The sequence below is a fragment of the Cynocephalus volans genome, chromosome 13, assembly GCF_027409185.1.
Source record: "Cynocephalus volans isolate mCynVol1 chromosome 13, mCynVol1.pri, whole genome shotgun sequence".
NCBI classification, from domain to species: Eukaryota; Metazoa; Chordata; class Mammalia; order Dermoptera; family Cynocephalidae; genus Cynocephalus; species Cynocephalus volans.
The window spans coordinates 42,824,331-42,838,808 of record NC_084472.1 but is presented as its reverse complement, the minus strand read 5'-3'; the positions used below and the strand labels follow the sequence as shown (position 1 = coordinate 42,838,808).

At 36.4% G+C, this 14,478-nt stretch overlaps 1 protein-coding gene across 1 annotated transcript; it reads left to right on the top strand.

Annotated features, from left to right (window-relative positions):
• Nucleotides 1–2,599: 2,599 nt before the first annotated feature.
• IER3IP1 (immediate early response 3 interacting protein 1) lies at nt 2,600–14,296 on the top strand. The gene is made up of 3 exons (XM_063077139.1): nt 2,600–2,756; nt 11,941–12,042; nt 12,935–14,296. The coding sequence occupies exons 1-3, from the start codon at nt 2,666–2,668 to the stop codon at nt 12,988–12,990; spliced, it is 249 nt and encodes an 82-aa protein (XP_062933209.1). The 5' UTR covers nt 2,600–2,665; the 3' UTR covers nt 12,991–14,296.
• Nucleotides 14,297–14,478: the final 182 nt, after the last annotated feature.

The window sequence follows — 14,478 nt, the reverse complement described above, 5'->3', positions numbered from 1 at the left end:
TTTTTTTTTTAATGCTGTGACACCTATTTTATAAATATATAATAAAATTCCCAGGCTTTGGGTTTCTTTAGAAGTAAGGACATCGAAGGAACAATTCTTTTTAAAGATATAATCTGCTGTTATCAGCTTAGCCTACAAGCCTGAATTTTTGAAAAATAATGAATCAGATAACATAGCACTAGTACTTGTACACTATCTCATATTTTAAGCAGTTTTTGTTAGATTTAGAGAATTTTGAAGCTCAAAGGGCCTCAGAGATGATAATCACCTAATTTTATAGATGAAGTAACAGAGGCACAGCGATGTTAACCTGACCCTTTTGACAATAAAAGAATTGGATCTTGCGAGTTGTGATCCAGTGGCAGCACAAAGGCGTAGCCATGAGAAGCTCTACTCTGACCTCCACTTCATCCATGCAATAATTTCTAGTCGTCCTTCTGTATCTCTTCCTCCAAACAATCTAGTAAAAACTTCAAGTCACTGCACAACTAAAGCTTCCAGACAAGTTTTCCCAAGTGCCACTTCCCCCTTTCTAGCCCAATGTAGAAGTCCTAGAGGGGCCCCACTTTCCACATTCGAGAATAACCTTCCTTCACTGTTATGGACTGAATGTTTGTGTCCCCCGCTAAAATTCATACACATGAATGTGATGGTATTACTCGTTTGGGAGGTAATTAGGATTAGGTGAGGCCATGAGAGTGGAGCTTTTGTGAATGAGATTAGTGTCCTTATGAGTCCTGAGAGAACTTGCTTCCTCTCTTCACCATGGATACAAGAAGTCGGCAATCGGCAACCTGGAAGAGGGCCCTCATTAGAATCTGACCATGCTGGCACTCTGATCTCAGACTTCCAGCCTCCAGAATTGTAAGAAAAAATGTCTGTTGTTTATAAGTCAGCCAGTCTATGGTATTTTATTATATCAGCCTGAATGGACTAAGACATTCACCATTACCAGTGTCTAGAGTTTTATAGGCTTTAAAGAACTGGAGGATTTGCTGGTGTCCTATTGTTTCTTTTATTTCCTTTATTTTATCTTTACGTGTCTCTCTCTACCTGATTTGCACTTGTGTTCAGATTTTGGAGTTAGTATTTATGTTCTATTGTGGGAAACAACACATCTCTTCTTCCCTGTAGACACTAACTAGTTGGCCTATATAAGCTTAATTTCTTTCAGGGAGTTTAACCTATTATTCTTTTTTTGGCCAGTGTCTCTTCCAGCACAAGTAACACACAGGCTTCCAAAGTCCTTTCTGAGACTAATGTGGTGCTTTTCCCTCTTTTATCGTATGGTACCCTGTAGAGTTTAGGAAGTGATTACTTTGCACACTTGCTCTCAAACAATGTCTAAAATTTATCAAGGTCTAACAGCCTCTTGCTGATGCTGTCAAAGAGAGACATTAGTTAAAGTGGTAAGGACAGATTTTAATCAGAAATATACTATTGCAATAAGGAAGAGTTTCCAGTGTGAACTGAACTAAACTTTGATTTGTGCATAGGTAACTGGGCATTTTAAAAGGAGAATGAAAGAGTAGGGAGGAGGATGAATGAGACCTCGGTAGAGTCAGGATAGTGAAAAATTACAAAGGGTTGGTCAGTGCAAATGTAGTTAGGACTGCTCTGTCTATGAGCTAGCATGTATGGAAGTTAGGATTCTATCCTCTCACGGAGACTGGGAGGCAGAGGCCCTATCCTTCCTGATGATTACATTTTAAAGGAATGGTTTTCAGGTCCTTGAGAAAGACACTCCTGAGTTGTAGGAAATACATATACATCTCAAAGGTACAGAGGAAGGATTCACAATTGTAAGCCCTTTGTCAGGTGTTGGCTAGAACGAACAGTAAATTCTTTTGGTAACTTGAGCTTTCTCAGGCAAGCACTTTAAGGGGGCAGCTAGTGTTAAATTATGTCAGTGTTTGTCTTTTAAAGTAGGGGTTGAGGGACAGACACAATCATTTGTGTGGACTGTCTATAATTTTTATAGGCTAATGTTGAAGGCTGGTCAAGAAGAGGGCTCAGAAGGAATTTGGTCAGGAGAAAATGCTTCTCACTGCGTAATTTTAAGATATGTTATTTTATTTTAATTTATAAAAAAATTTTATTTGTCAAAGCCTCTGTTCCCTCATCTGTAAAATGGGAATATTAAGATCTCAAATAGCTCCTGGGAGAATCTAGCACAGTGCTGTCCAATAGCAATATAATACATGACTCGTATGTCATTCTCAATGTCCTCATAGCCACTTAAACAAAATGTAAAAATAAACAGGAAAAATTAATGTTGGTAATATATTTTATTTACCCAAATGTATTAAAAATATTATCATTTCAACATGTAATCAACATTAAAAATGAGTAGCATATTTTACATCTTTGTTGTGTCTTTGTATTTTGCAATTTTAGCACCTCGCAATCCAGGCTAGCCACATTTCAAATGTTCAGTAATCACAGGCGGCTGTGGTGTTGGACAACATGGGTCTAGACAGCTAGGCGCATACGCCCTGATGACGTAAGCGCGGGGCGGTTCTTGGCTAGAGGAGGGCGGAGCTTCTCGGAGAGCGCGTTTTGGGCCCCACCGGCTCCCGTAGGAGAGCGCCATCCGTGGCGACGCCACGTCCCCTGCGGCGTCTGGAAAGGAATCAGTTGGGCGTCTGGGCGACTCTGGGTGGCTATGGCCTTTACTCTGTACTCGCTGCTGCAGGCGGCCCTGCTCTGTGTCAACGCCATTGCTGTGCTGCACGAGGAGCGCTTTCTCAAGAACAGTGAGTGGGGCCATGGGGCGCGGGCCAGAGTGGCGGTTGCGGAGCCCCCGGGGACGCGGACCCGAGTCGGGCCTCGTGAGGGACAACCCCGGTCGGAACAGAGGAACAGCCGAGTGCTCGGCTCCGAATGGGAAGTGGGGGCCTTCCTTAGAGGGGAAGCTGAGTCTTTCACCTCACCTGGTTTGAGCTCAACAGCCCTAGGCACCAGGGTGGGAGGGTACGGAGGTGAGCAAGGGATGCACCTGACTGCGATTAGTTTAGGTCATTAATTTAATTGCTTTTCCTGTGACTGCTTTTAGTGATCGAAAAGGTGAGATCTGAGTTTTAGTTAAAAAAAGAGTTGCGAGTGGAGGGGGAGGGGGCGTGGCATTGGTAGTTAGAGTAGTGAACTGATGGAGGGCAGTAGGGGTTCCTGAGCTTTGGGGATAATAGGAGAGAGAACGTGTTGAAGTTATCGGGTCATCCAGCCGCCCCTGTTCCAAGAAAAGTTTATTCAGCACAATTTATTGGGTGCCTTTAATGTGCCAAGGACCGTGGTAGAATCTAGGAATACAAAGATGAAGATACAAGTTATTCCTACCGGGACCCCACAATCCAACGATCTCGATGCCATCTCGGACAGTCTGGTTTTTGCTGTATGAGGCAAAATTGAGGCAGGGTACTGCGTGATGTGAATCTTTTGTCGCAGTAAATCAAATATGTTTATGTGAATCACTGAAACTCAAACCGACGAGCAAGATGTATTTATTTATTACTTCAAAAGAGATTTATCAAGCACAAATTATGAGCCAGACCCTTGTAATAGGAGCTGGAGTTACAGCAGTTACCCTGCTTTTCTAATGGAATTTAATCTAAATAAAAACCGAAAAAGTAACAATAAGAAGTATGCATACCGTTGTGAAAGTTGGTTAGAACACAGCCTTGCAACCTCAAGGTCAGGGGTTCGGATCCCTCTACATGCCAGCTGCCAAAACAAACAAACCAAAAGAATGTTATGAAGTAGAAGTGCAGGGAGATGCTAACTTGCGAATCTGTGAAAGTTTCTTGAAGGAAGTGTGTCTAACCCGAAATCTAAGTGAGTAACCATTAACTAGTTGAAGGCGAAGGGTTGGGAGAAGTTGGAAAGGTGAGGAGAGTCTTAAGCAGCATAGAGCTAGTATGAAAACTCTGCATCAGGTGATAACAGGGTCTTAAGCAAGGCAGTGACATGACCAGATTTGTGTTATTAGCAAGATCCTCTGGCTACAGTATGGAGAACAAATTAGAAGGGAGTAGAGTGGATGTGGGAAGAACCATTTCAAACAGGGCAAGTTGAGATAGGTGGGTATAATAACAATAATAATAACTAATACTTATGTAGCACTTACTGTGTGCAGGATCTGTATCGATTGCTTTACATATATTAACTTGTGTAACCCTCATAGCAACCCTATGAAATAGTTACTTTGATAGCACAAAGAGAGTAGGTAACTTAGTAGGTTCTCTCCAAAAAATAGTAGAGAACACTTCCCAATTCATACCATGAGACCAGTATTAACCTGATATGAAAACCAGAGAGACATTGCAAGATGAGACTACAGAGCAGTATCTCTTATGAATATAGACATAAAAATTTTCAACAAAACACTGGCAGACTAAATCCAGCAACATATAGAAAGGATTATACACTATGACCAAATGGGATTTATCCCTGGAATGCAGAATTGGTTTAATATTTGAAAATCAGTTAATGTAATAAATTAATGAAGTAAAAATCACATGATCATCACAATAGATACAGAAAAAGCATTTGACAAAATTCAACACCCTCTCATGATAAAAAACACTCGAACTAGAAAGAGGTGGGAACTCCCTCAGTCTTACAAAGAGCGTGTGGAAACCTTCCAGTTAACATCGTAATGATGGAACACTCACTCAATACTTTCCCTAATCAGGAATAAGACAAGGATGTCCTCTCTTGCCATTTCTGTTTAACATGGTACTGGAAATTCTAACCAGGGCAATTAGACAAGAAAACAGTAAAAAGACATCCAGATTGTGAGTTTGAAACAGTAAGATTATCTGTTTGCAGGTAACATATTCTTGTAAATATGGAAAATCCTAAAGAGTCCTGTAGAAAGCTATTAGAACTAATAAAACAGGTTCAAAAAGATTGCAAGATATAAGAATAATATATAAAAATCAATTGCTTTTTTATACAAGAACAAGGATCTATTATAAGTGAAATTGAGAAAACAGTTTCATTTACTGTATCCTCAAAAAAGGATAAAATATTTAGGAATAAATTTAACAAAAGAAGTTCAAGTCTAATACTATGGAAACTACAACGCATTGTTGAAAGAAATTAAAGGTAATTGAAAGTAAAGATAATTTTAACAAGTTAAGACATTCCATGTTCATGGATCAAAAGACTTAATATTGTTTAGATGACAATACTTAATATTGATTGACAGATTTAATGCAATGTCTTTCAAAATCCCAGATAGCTTTTTTTGAAGAAACTGATAAGTTGATTCTAGAGGAAATGCAAGGGACCCAGAATAGCCAAAACAGTCTTGAAAGAAAAGAACAAAGTTGGAGGACTCATGCTTTTTCATTTCAAAACATACTACAAAGCTACAGTAATCAAAACAGTGTGGTGCTGACATAAGGATAGACATAGATCAATGAAGTAGAACTGAGAGTCCCAAAATGAGCCCTTATATTTGTGGTCAATTCATTTTCAACAAGGGTGTCAAAACAATGGGGAAAGAATAGTCTTTTCAACAAATGGTGCTGTAACAACTGAACATCCATATGAAAAAGAATGAAGTTGGACTCTTAACTCACACCATTCACAAAAATTAACTTAAAACCATAGACTTATAAGCTGTAAAATCTAAAGCTATATAACTCTTAGAAAAACATGTAGACATAAAGCTATGTGACTTTTGGTTAGGTAAAGCCTTCTTAGGGAAAGATTTCTTAAACACTATAAAAAGCACAAACTAACACTAAAAGCACAAGGGCCTAAAAAGATAAATTGGGCTTTGTCAAAATTAAAAACTTTTCATGCTTTAAAGAATACCATTAAGAACGTGAAAAGACAACTATAGAATGGGGGAAAATATTTGCAACTCAACTGTTGCAACGCAATAATAAGAGATAACCCAATTAAAAAACATTTGCAAAGGATCTGGATAGACATTTTTCCAAGAAACATATACAAATGGCCAATAAGCACATGAACAGATAGCTGACATCATTAATCATTAGAGAAATGCAAACCAAAACCATAATAAAATACTACTTCACACCAACTAGGATGGCTATAATGAAAAAAGACAATAACAAATGTTGGTGAAGCTGTGGAGAAATTAGAACTGTCATATATTGTTGGTGGGAATGTAAAGTGGCTCAACTGCTTTGGAAAACAGTCTGGCAGTTCCTCAAAATGGTAAATGTAATTATCAGTGATTCCATTCCTAGATGTACCAAGAGTAATGAAAACAAATGTTTACATAAAAGAATACGAATGTTCACAATAGCATTATTCATAAAAGCCAAAAAGTGGAAACAACCCAGATGTCCATAAGTTGATGAATGGATGGCTAAAATGTGGTATATTCTTAATGTGGAATACTAGTTGGTAATAAAAAGGAATGAAGTATTGATATATGCTACCACATGGGTGGACCTTGAAATCATTATGCTAAGTGAAAGAAGCTGGTCATAAAAGACCACATGTCTTATGATACTATTTGTAAGAAATGTCCATATTAAGCAATTTTATAGAGATGGGAAGTAGATTAGTGGCTGCTTGGTGCTAGAGGGTCTAAGGGGATGGGAAGTGGTTGCTAATGGGTACAGGGTTTCTTTTGGAGCAATAAAAATATTCTAAAACTGAGTGTGGTGATAGTTGCACAACTTTGCGAACATAATTAAAACCATTGAATTGTATACTTTATTGTACATTTTAAATGTATGAACTGTATGGTGTGTGAATTGTATCTCAAAAAAAGCTATTTTTAAAAAAATTTCATTCTTAGCTCACAGGCTATTAAAAAACAGGTGGCTGATCCTAATTGGCCGTGGCTGTAGTTTGCTGATTCCTGATGTAGAAGATAACAGAAAACATCTTCATGACCCTGAGGGTAGGGAAAGATTTCTTAAACACTAACCATAAAGGGAAAGATTGGTAAATAGGACTTGATTGCAATATAATGAAGAACTTATAGGAGAAAAAAAGTGAGCCACATAGTGGGAGAAGACATTTCTGAAACAGATAACTAGCAAAAGGCTTATCCAGAATTAAAAAGAGACAGTCAACCTGGTAGAAAAAAGGGCAAGAAATTTGAACAAGCACTTCACAAAAAAGGATAATGGCTAATCAACAGTATGAAAATGTACTCAACATCATTAGTCATCAGGGAGATTCACATTAAAACACAATGAAAGCAATTACGTATACTCCTTAATAGACTTAAAATTAAAAAGACTGAAAATACCAAGTTTTAGTAAAGATGTAGAACTGTTTGAACTCTCATACTCTGCTGATGGAAGTATAAATTGGTGCAACAACTTTGCAAAAATTTTTTGGCAGTATCTACTAAAGTTCATCATACACATCCTCTCTGACCCTACAGTTTCACTTCTACACAAATGCTCATATGTGCACTAAAAGACATGTATAAGAATGTTCATAGCAGCATAATCATAGTAACCAAAACTTGGAACAGTAGAATGGATAAATTGTTGTATTCATACAATAGAATGTTACACAACAATGAAAAGAAATGAACTATGGCTGTACAAAACAATATGGATGACTCTGCCATAATATTGAGCAAAAGAAGGCAGACACAAAAGAATACATACTGGATGATTCCTATATATAAAGTTTAAAAATAGGCACAACTAATATATGGTGTTATAAGTCAGGGAGGAATGACTGGAAGAGGGTATAAGTGAGGTTTCTGGGGTGATTAGTGATGCTTTATTTTTTATTTGGATGCTAGTTACATGGACGTATTCACTTTGTGATAATTCTTCAGGAAATATACTTACAACTTAGGTACTTTTCTGTATAGATATTATATTTAATTTCTTTGAAAAAGATACCAGCTATCTTGCAGAAATGTTGACAGGGCTAGAGAACAAGGCTCAAAGCTCAGCTTCTAGGAAAAGCATCCAAATGCATTGATGCTACTTCTCTACTGAGAACTAGGCTTTTCTGCCCCTACTATGGCTGCTGCCACCAGACAGAAGGTTTTTCAGTCCTGTTCCTCTGACATCACTACTTTCTGAGTCAGTCTGGTATGATCATGTCTAGGTATTAGATGGGCATTAGTGAAAACTAGTTCAAATATCTGTGTCTTAGCTGCAAGGGAAGCTGGGGAAGTACATATTTAACTTTTTCAGCTCATCTGGGAGAGAAATAGTCTTTGGGCCTCTCCAAAACTCATAAATATGGTATGAAGTTCAGTTGCTGGGTAGCTACAATAAATGAATATCTAGCAGATACATATTTTCTCTCTAAAAAATCTATATGAAGGAAATGAGTCCATTTGCTGAAACTGAGAAACAAGGTGGAAGGTTTGAAATGCAGTGATCATACACAGAGGAAGAAGGAGGTAACTTAAAACAGTTGGGTTACTAGGCAGTGTAGAGAGCCCTTTTGGGGAAGGCAACAGTGAATTTGTGCTGTTATTGGTTTGGGGGGTGTGATTTTTTTTTTTTCCAACAGTAAACACTTAATTCAGTTTCATATTTCAGAAGTGGAGCACTTCCAGTTGCTCAATAAGCCAATTGATAGCTTTGTTTCACCCTATTTTCTAAGTCATCTTCTACTTCTCTTAATAAACCTTTGGTTTCCAAAAGAAGTACTGTATGTTTTACAGTGGTACTAACTTATCTTAAAGGACAAGTAAAAAGGCATAATACTTAGTACTTAGTCAAAAATAAATACTTGTAGATTTATTTAATTAATGACCTTACCTGCATATTTAAGTACTCTCAGAGTAATAGGCATTTTACATAGTTCTATGGAGAGTCACACTGTTTGTGTGGGTGTGTGAGATACAGATCTTACCCTTTGTAAACGTATGGCCTTAATAGGAGGTATCATAAAATTTTACTTTATCTTATGTTTGTGAGATTGTTCTTAAGTACTTTGGCTTAAGAGAATGTTGTGGCTGATGTGATCTTTTATTCAGATCATTGAAACTTTCTCTATATCAGCAATTAGGCTGTTTCAATTTCTTAGCATTCTTGTGTTCACTGGAGTAGCACTTTTAATTTCCTTCAAGAACTCTTCCTTTTCCTTCACAATTTGGCTGACTGGCACAGGAGACCTAGCTTTCGGCCTGTCTTGGCTTTTGACATGCATTTCTCACTAAGCTTAATCATTTCTAGCTTTTAATTAATTATTTTTTTTGGTGGTTAGCCACTATGGAGATCCAAGCCCTTGACCTTGGTGTTATAACACTGTGCTCTAACCAACTGAGCTAATAACTAACTGTCCAGCCTCCAGCTTTTAATTTTAAAGTGAGAGATGAACAATTTTTCCTTTCTCTTGAACACTGAGAGGTCTTTGAAGGGTCATTAATTGGCCTAATTTTAGTATTATTGTGTCTCAGGGAGTAGAGAGGCATGAGGAGAGTGAGAGAAACAAGAATGGCTGGTTGGTGGAGCAGACAGAACACACACATTTCTCAATTAAGTTCACCATCTTATATGGGTGTGGTTCATGGCACCACAAAACAATTACAGTAGTAACATCAAAGATCACTGATCACAAATCACCATAACAGATATAGTAATAATGGAAAGCTTTGAAATATTGTGAGAATTACCAAAATATGACATAGAGACATGAAGTGAGCACATGCTGTTCAAAAAATGGTGCCGATAGACTTGCTTGATGCAGGGTTGCCAGAAATCTTCAATGTGTAACAAATGCAGTATCTGCAAAGCACAATAAAGCAAAATGCAATATGGAGAGTTTTGCCTGAACTTCAGCATTGATCTTTTTGATGAAGGCAATTTTTAAAAACTTATGTTAGCAAAATTCTTTGTGTAGTTTATTATTTGGTACTTTCATATTTATGATAGCATTTGATTCACATGCAAACTTGGTGACATTGACAAACTACATCACATTCATTCTCTTTTATAGATACAGAAACTGCTCTGAGAGGCTGATTTACTTAGGGTCAGGCATCCCTTAAAACTGTAGAAAATAGTTTTTCTTCAAAATGTATCTAGCTGGGGGTTTTTGACTGAGCCTTAATGGATGGCCATTTTGTGTCTGACTTCTTGAAGAACATGTTTGGTGTTTGCAGTTAGTAACTTTTTCTGTTTAAGTTTGTTCCTGAAATTATAGTTGGGTGTAATTATGTGAAATTATGCTGGCTGGGCATCTCATTTGTTTTCTGATAGGCCCTCTAGCTATGTAAGTGACAAGAAAGCCAGAGAATTAAATCATTCTCTTTTTTTTAAAAAAGAAGCAAAATTCTTAAAGCGTTGGTCAGGTTTCTGAGAAAAACAATTGAGATTCCCTTTGTAGTAGTTGGAAGAAAAACTATTTGTTACAGTAAAAGGATACCAACCACTATTGGTTTTATCAGTATTCCATATTTACACAACTATCACTTTGAATATTGCTCACAGCTGGACAATAAAAAATAATGACTTTTATTCTAATTGATTTGTGGTATGGGTATAGAATTCTAGATTGTAACTAATTTTTTTTCAGAGTTTTAAAGACACTGTTCCATTTAATTTTCTCATTTCCAATGTTGCTATTAAGAAGTCTAAAGCCATTTTGTTTTCTGGCTCTTTGTAGATAACCTAATTCGTCTAAACCTTTAGGGTATTCTCTTTATCTTTAGGGGTCTGAAGTTTTATGATAATGTTCCAACGTGAGGGTCTTTTTTAATTCATTGGTCTGTGTTCTGATAGGGCCCTTCTGGGCAAAAGCCTTGTGTCCTTCAGTTCTGAGATTTTTTGTTTGTTTTAAATATTTCTGTGATGATTTCTTCCCATCTGTTTTTTCTTATCTCTTTCTAGAAGTCTGGTTATTTTGACAAATTGATACTCTAATTATTTTCCTTTTTTTCTTTAATTTTGTCTTGTCTGGTAGTTTACCTTAACTTGATCTTTCAACCCCCTTTTTTGTACTTTTTATCCTAACATAGCAAGAGCTCCCTTTTTGATCCCTGACTATTCCTTTTTTATGATATCCTGTTCTTGTTTCATAGTTAAAATAGCTTTTCTCTAAGGATGTTAATTTTTTAAAATGTTTTCTCTACTTCTTGCATTGTCTTTTCCCCAAAGTCTTTTTTTCTGTTTTTTGGTCTTTCCCTGTTAAGAATTGTTCCCTCTTGACTGTCAGTTTGTTTTTAAGTGTAAGGAACTGAAAGGCTTATTGTAGACTCCATGTTTATGTTTACTGGCTTATTTACTGGTGGGCCTCACAATAAGGTGAATGTGGAAGTTGGCTATTTCATTGACGTGAGGCTTCTCAAATGTCAGTATCTGAAGTCTTTCTTCTTGGGCAAAATTGAGAAATGAAGAGGAATGATCAAGGTAAAAGTGAAAAAGATGTGCTCTGATGACAGGCCAGAGCAAGCTGTGAAAGCCTGACTAAGCTGTTACCAGGTTTATGTTAAAATTTCCCCAGGTGGGCTTTGGCCGGTTAACTCAGTTAGTTAGAGTGTGGTGCTGATAACACCAAGATTCAGGGTTTGATCCCTGTACCAGCCAGCTGCAAAAAAAAAAAAAAAAAAAAAACAATAATAATAATAATTGTTGGCTTTTATAAATTCTGAATTGAGCTAATTCAACTTGATAATATACTTTGGTTTTCAATCCGAGCTGAGAAGTTTTTTGTTTGGTATTTTTAAAAAGGAGGAAAAAAATCAGGTGTCACAGCAGTCATCTTCACTGAATTAAATGCCATGGAATAATTTAAACTGTAGTTTATTTTATAAAATCAGAGTGTAAATGAAGTGAAAAGAGGTTGTTGCTTCTATCAGAAGTTAAAAAAATACCCATACGTATTTAACTCAATATTAACTTTTCTTATGTCTTATTTTATATTTTATGTCACTAACAAGGGCTAAGTCTAACTTTTAAAAGATGGCTAACGAGGGAGCAAGGCAAGTGCATAATAAATAAATGCTAATCATTTTATATTATACAGTTGGCTGGGGAACAGACCAGGGAATTGGTGGATTTGGAGAAGAGCCAGGAATTAAATCTCAGCTAATGAACCTTATTCGATCTGTAAGAACTGTGATGAGAGGTAAGAAAAACTCATACAAGCACCCTGAAATTTTAATTTTGTGGTTCAGTGTAAGTAGCAAAGCTTCAGCGTGTGAATACTATTACATAGCCTTTTTGTGAGGTTTTTTTTTTTCTTTTTGGTTTAACCTGGCTATATTGCAGCTTCACTGCTTGAAAGTGGTTTTTTTCTCAGTTTGCCTCTTTCTGTCTAAGACAGTTGATGCAAATGGACTGCTCAGTAGTATAATTTGTTTGTGTGTTATCTGTCAAAGCTGAAAGACAGATATTCCTGTCTTTTGGAAACTGTTGCTTCCACGTTGTAAAGTCATCTAGAGTCGTGGAAGGCTCTCAAGAGAAAAATAAAGATCCCATATCTGCAATTCTACGGGAAAATATTTTGGAGTAATTCAAAAAAGAAGAGTTTGAAAACCTGTTATTTAAAACCATTAAAATTAGAGCCTCTTCTCTCTTTTTTAAACTACTTTAATCAGAACTTTGGATACAGTGCTAAATAAACTTATTCTTAATTTAGTTATGAGACTACAGAATCTTCTTTGCACTGTATTTCTAATCTTAAGCGTCACTGGCAGCCATGTGGATCTATTTCTGCCTGGGTCCAGTGTGCTTTTGTGTTTCCAGAGTTGAACCAGTACTATCCAGAGTTGTTTCACATTGATGTAGTTGTGCCAACGTGACACTTAATCCTAGTTATACGAGCCCTCTTTAAAATCAGTTTTGGATTTTGTGATCCAGTGCATTTTTTAATGTTCTTCTGTTGTTATATCTATTTACAACATGATTATGATAACATATTGTTAGATATTCCTATCCTTCGTGGATGCTAGTAACTGTTGTTTAGTTTTTTTCTCAAGTTGTCTTTATAGTAACAACCTTTTTTTTTTTCTTTGCAGTGCCATTGATAATAGTAAACTCAATTGCAATTGTATTACTTTTATTATTTGGGTGAACATCAATGAGGGAAATGGAGGCTCAGAAGAGGAGATGCCCGCAGAAGTTATGACTTCAGTCATTATTGGAATATTCATATCTTAGCAGGCCAGTCTTGCACTTGAAAAAAATGTAAAGCTGACAATAAAACCAGAGTTCCCATTTATCTGATTTTTTTTTAATGTTGCACTTGTAATTTCATTACAAAAAGATCAGATCATCAGAGACAGTAACTCTCCAAGATTGGAATGTATTTGATTGCTGACTGTTAATAATAGTCCATATTATGGTAAAGATTGTTAAAAGGGTACAGGACTGTTGCTTCTGGTTTTTCTTTAGATATTTTTCTATGTTTCACTTCTCAGGGATGAATTTTTTTCCAAAGTTTTGAAGTTCCTTGTGACTTAGCTATCACATGAGAGTGATTATCCCCCTAGATAAAACTTAAAGGATTTTTTAAAAGTAATTACATATAAAGTGATAAGTAGGTAATTTGGATAATTTTATTTTGAACTCTTTGGTTAAATATTTTGTTTATATGTTGTCTTGGCTATAGACACTGTTGAGTAGCAACACTCTCTGATTTCAGACCTTGTTATTTCCTTTTGTCTTTTTCGTGACCGGCCCTCAGCCAGTGAGTGCACCGGCCATGCCTATATAGGATCCGAACCCGCGGCGGGAGCGTTGCTGTGCTCCCAGCGCCGCACTCTCTCGAGTGCGCCACGGGCTCGGCCCTACACTCTCTGATTTCAGGGAGGTTCTAATTTTCTAAGTCAGTCAGATGATAATTGTGTTTTTGTTTTGCTTTCATGGATTTGTTACTTTACTAATTGGCCTCAATGATGAAACAAGACCAGTATCTACGTATTTTCATTGGTAGAGAAATCTGTGTAGAAAAGTTTGTACCCTTTTTACAGTGACTTATTTTTTTTAAATCAGCATACATATTAGCCTGCAAGAACAATCCTAAATGACACAATTAAACTATACTACATAAGAAGATTGTTTATTGTGAAGCATTTACCTCCCCCCAAATTATCACATTTCCATTTCTTGGTAGAATAGCCCTTTAAGGTGTATGATTCTTAATTCTTCATTCTGTCTGTAAATAGAGCATTCATGCTGGATAAGGTTTTTTTTATTTTGTTTTGTTTTTATGTCTTAGACCATCTTGTGAGGTTATTTGCTCATCCCATAATACAGTTGTATGCAGAAAGGTAAAAACTATGTAAATGGTTTTTGTGGAAATTCAGTTGTAATATTTTAAAATGTGGAATGGTGTTTATAGGAGAACATTTGTAAATAAAGTTGAATTTCCAAGTCGAGCATTTGTTTTTGTACTTTAGTATAAGCCTGTCAATGTTAACTGCATTAATTTCCATTTTGTGTGTAAAGCCTCTTATATATGTTCTTTGCTGTAAAACTGCTGCATATAGATTTAATGAAGTAAACAGTCCATTTTTTTCTTCAGTGAATTAACTGAATTGCTGACATATATCAAGAGGAC

Excerpts from the sequence above, each read along its gene's own strand:
- IER3IP1 (XM_063077139.1), top strand. The coding sequence starts at position 2,666 with ATGGCCTTTACTCTGTACTCGCTGCTGCAGGCGGCCCTGCTCTGTGTC. Across the intron at positions 2,757-11,940 it reads GGAGCGCTTTCTCAAGAACA|TTGGCTGGGGAACAGACCAG; the intron begins GTGAGTGGGGCC and ends TATATTATACAG. Across the intron at positions 12,043-12,934 it reads TGTAAGAACTGTGATGAGAG|TGCCATTGATAATAGTAAAC; the intron begins GTAAGAAAAACT and ends TTTTCTTTGCAG.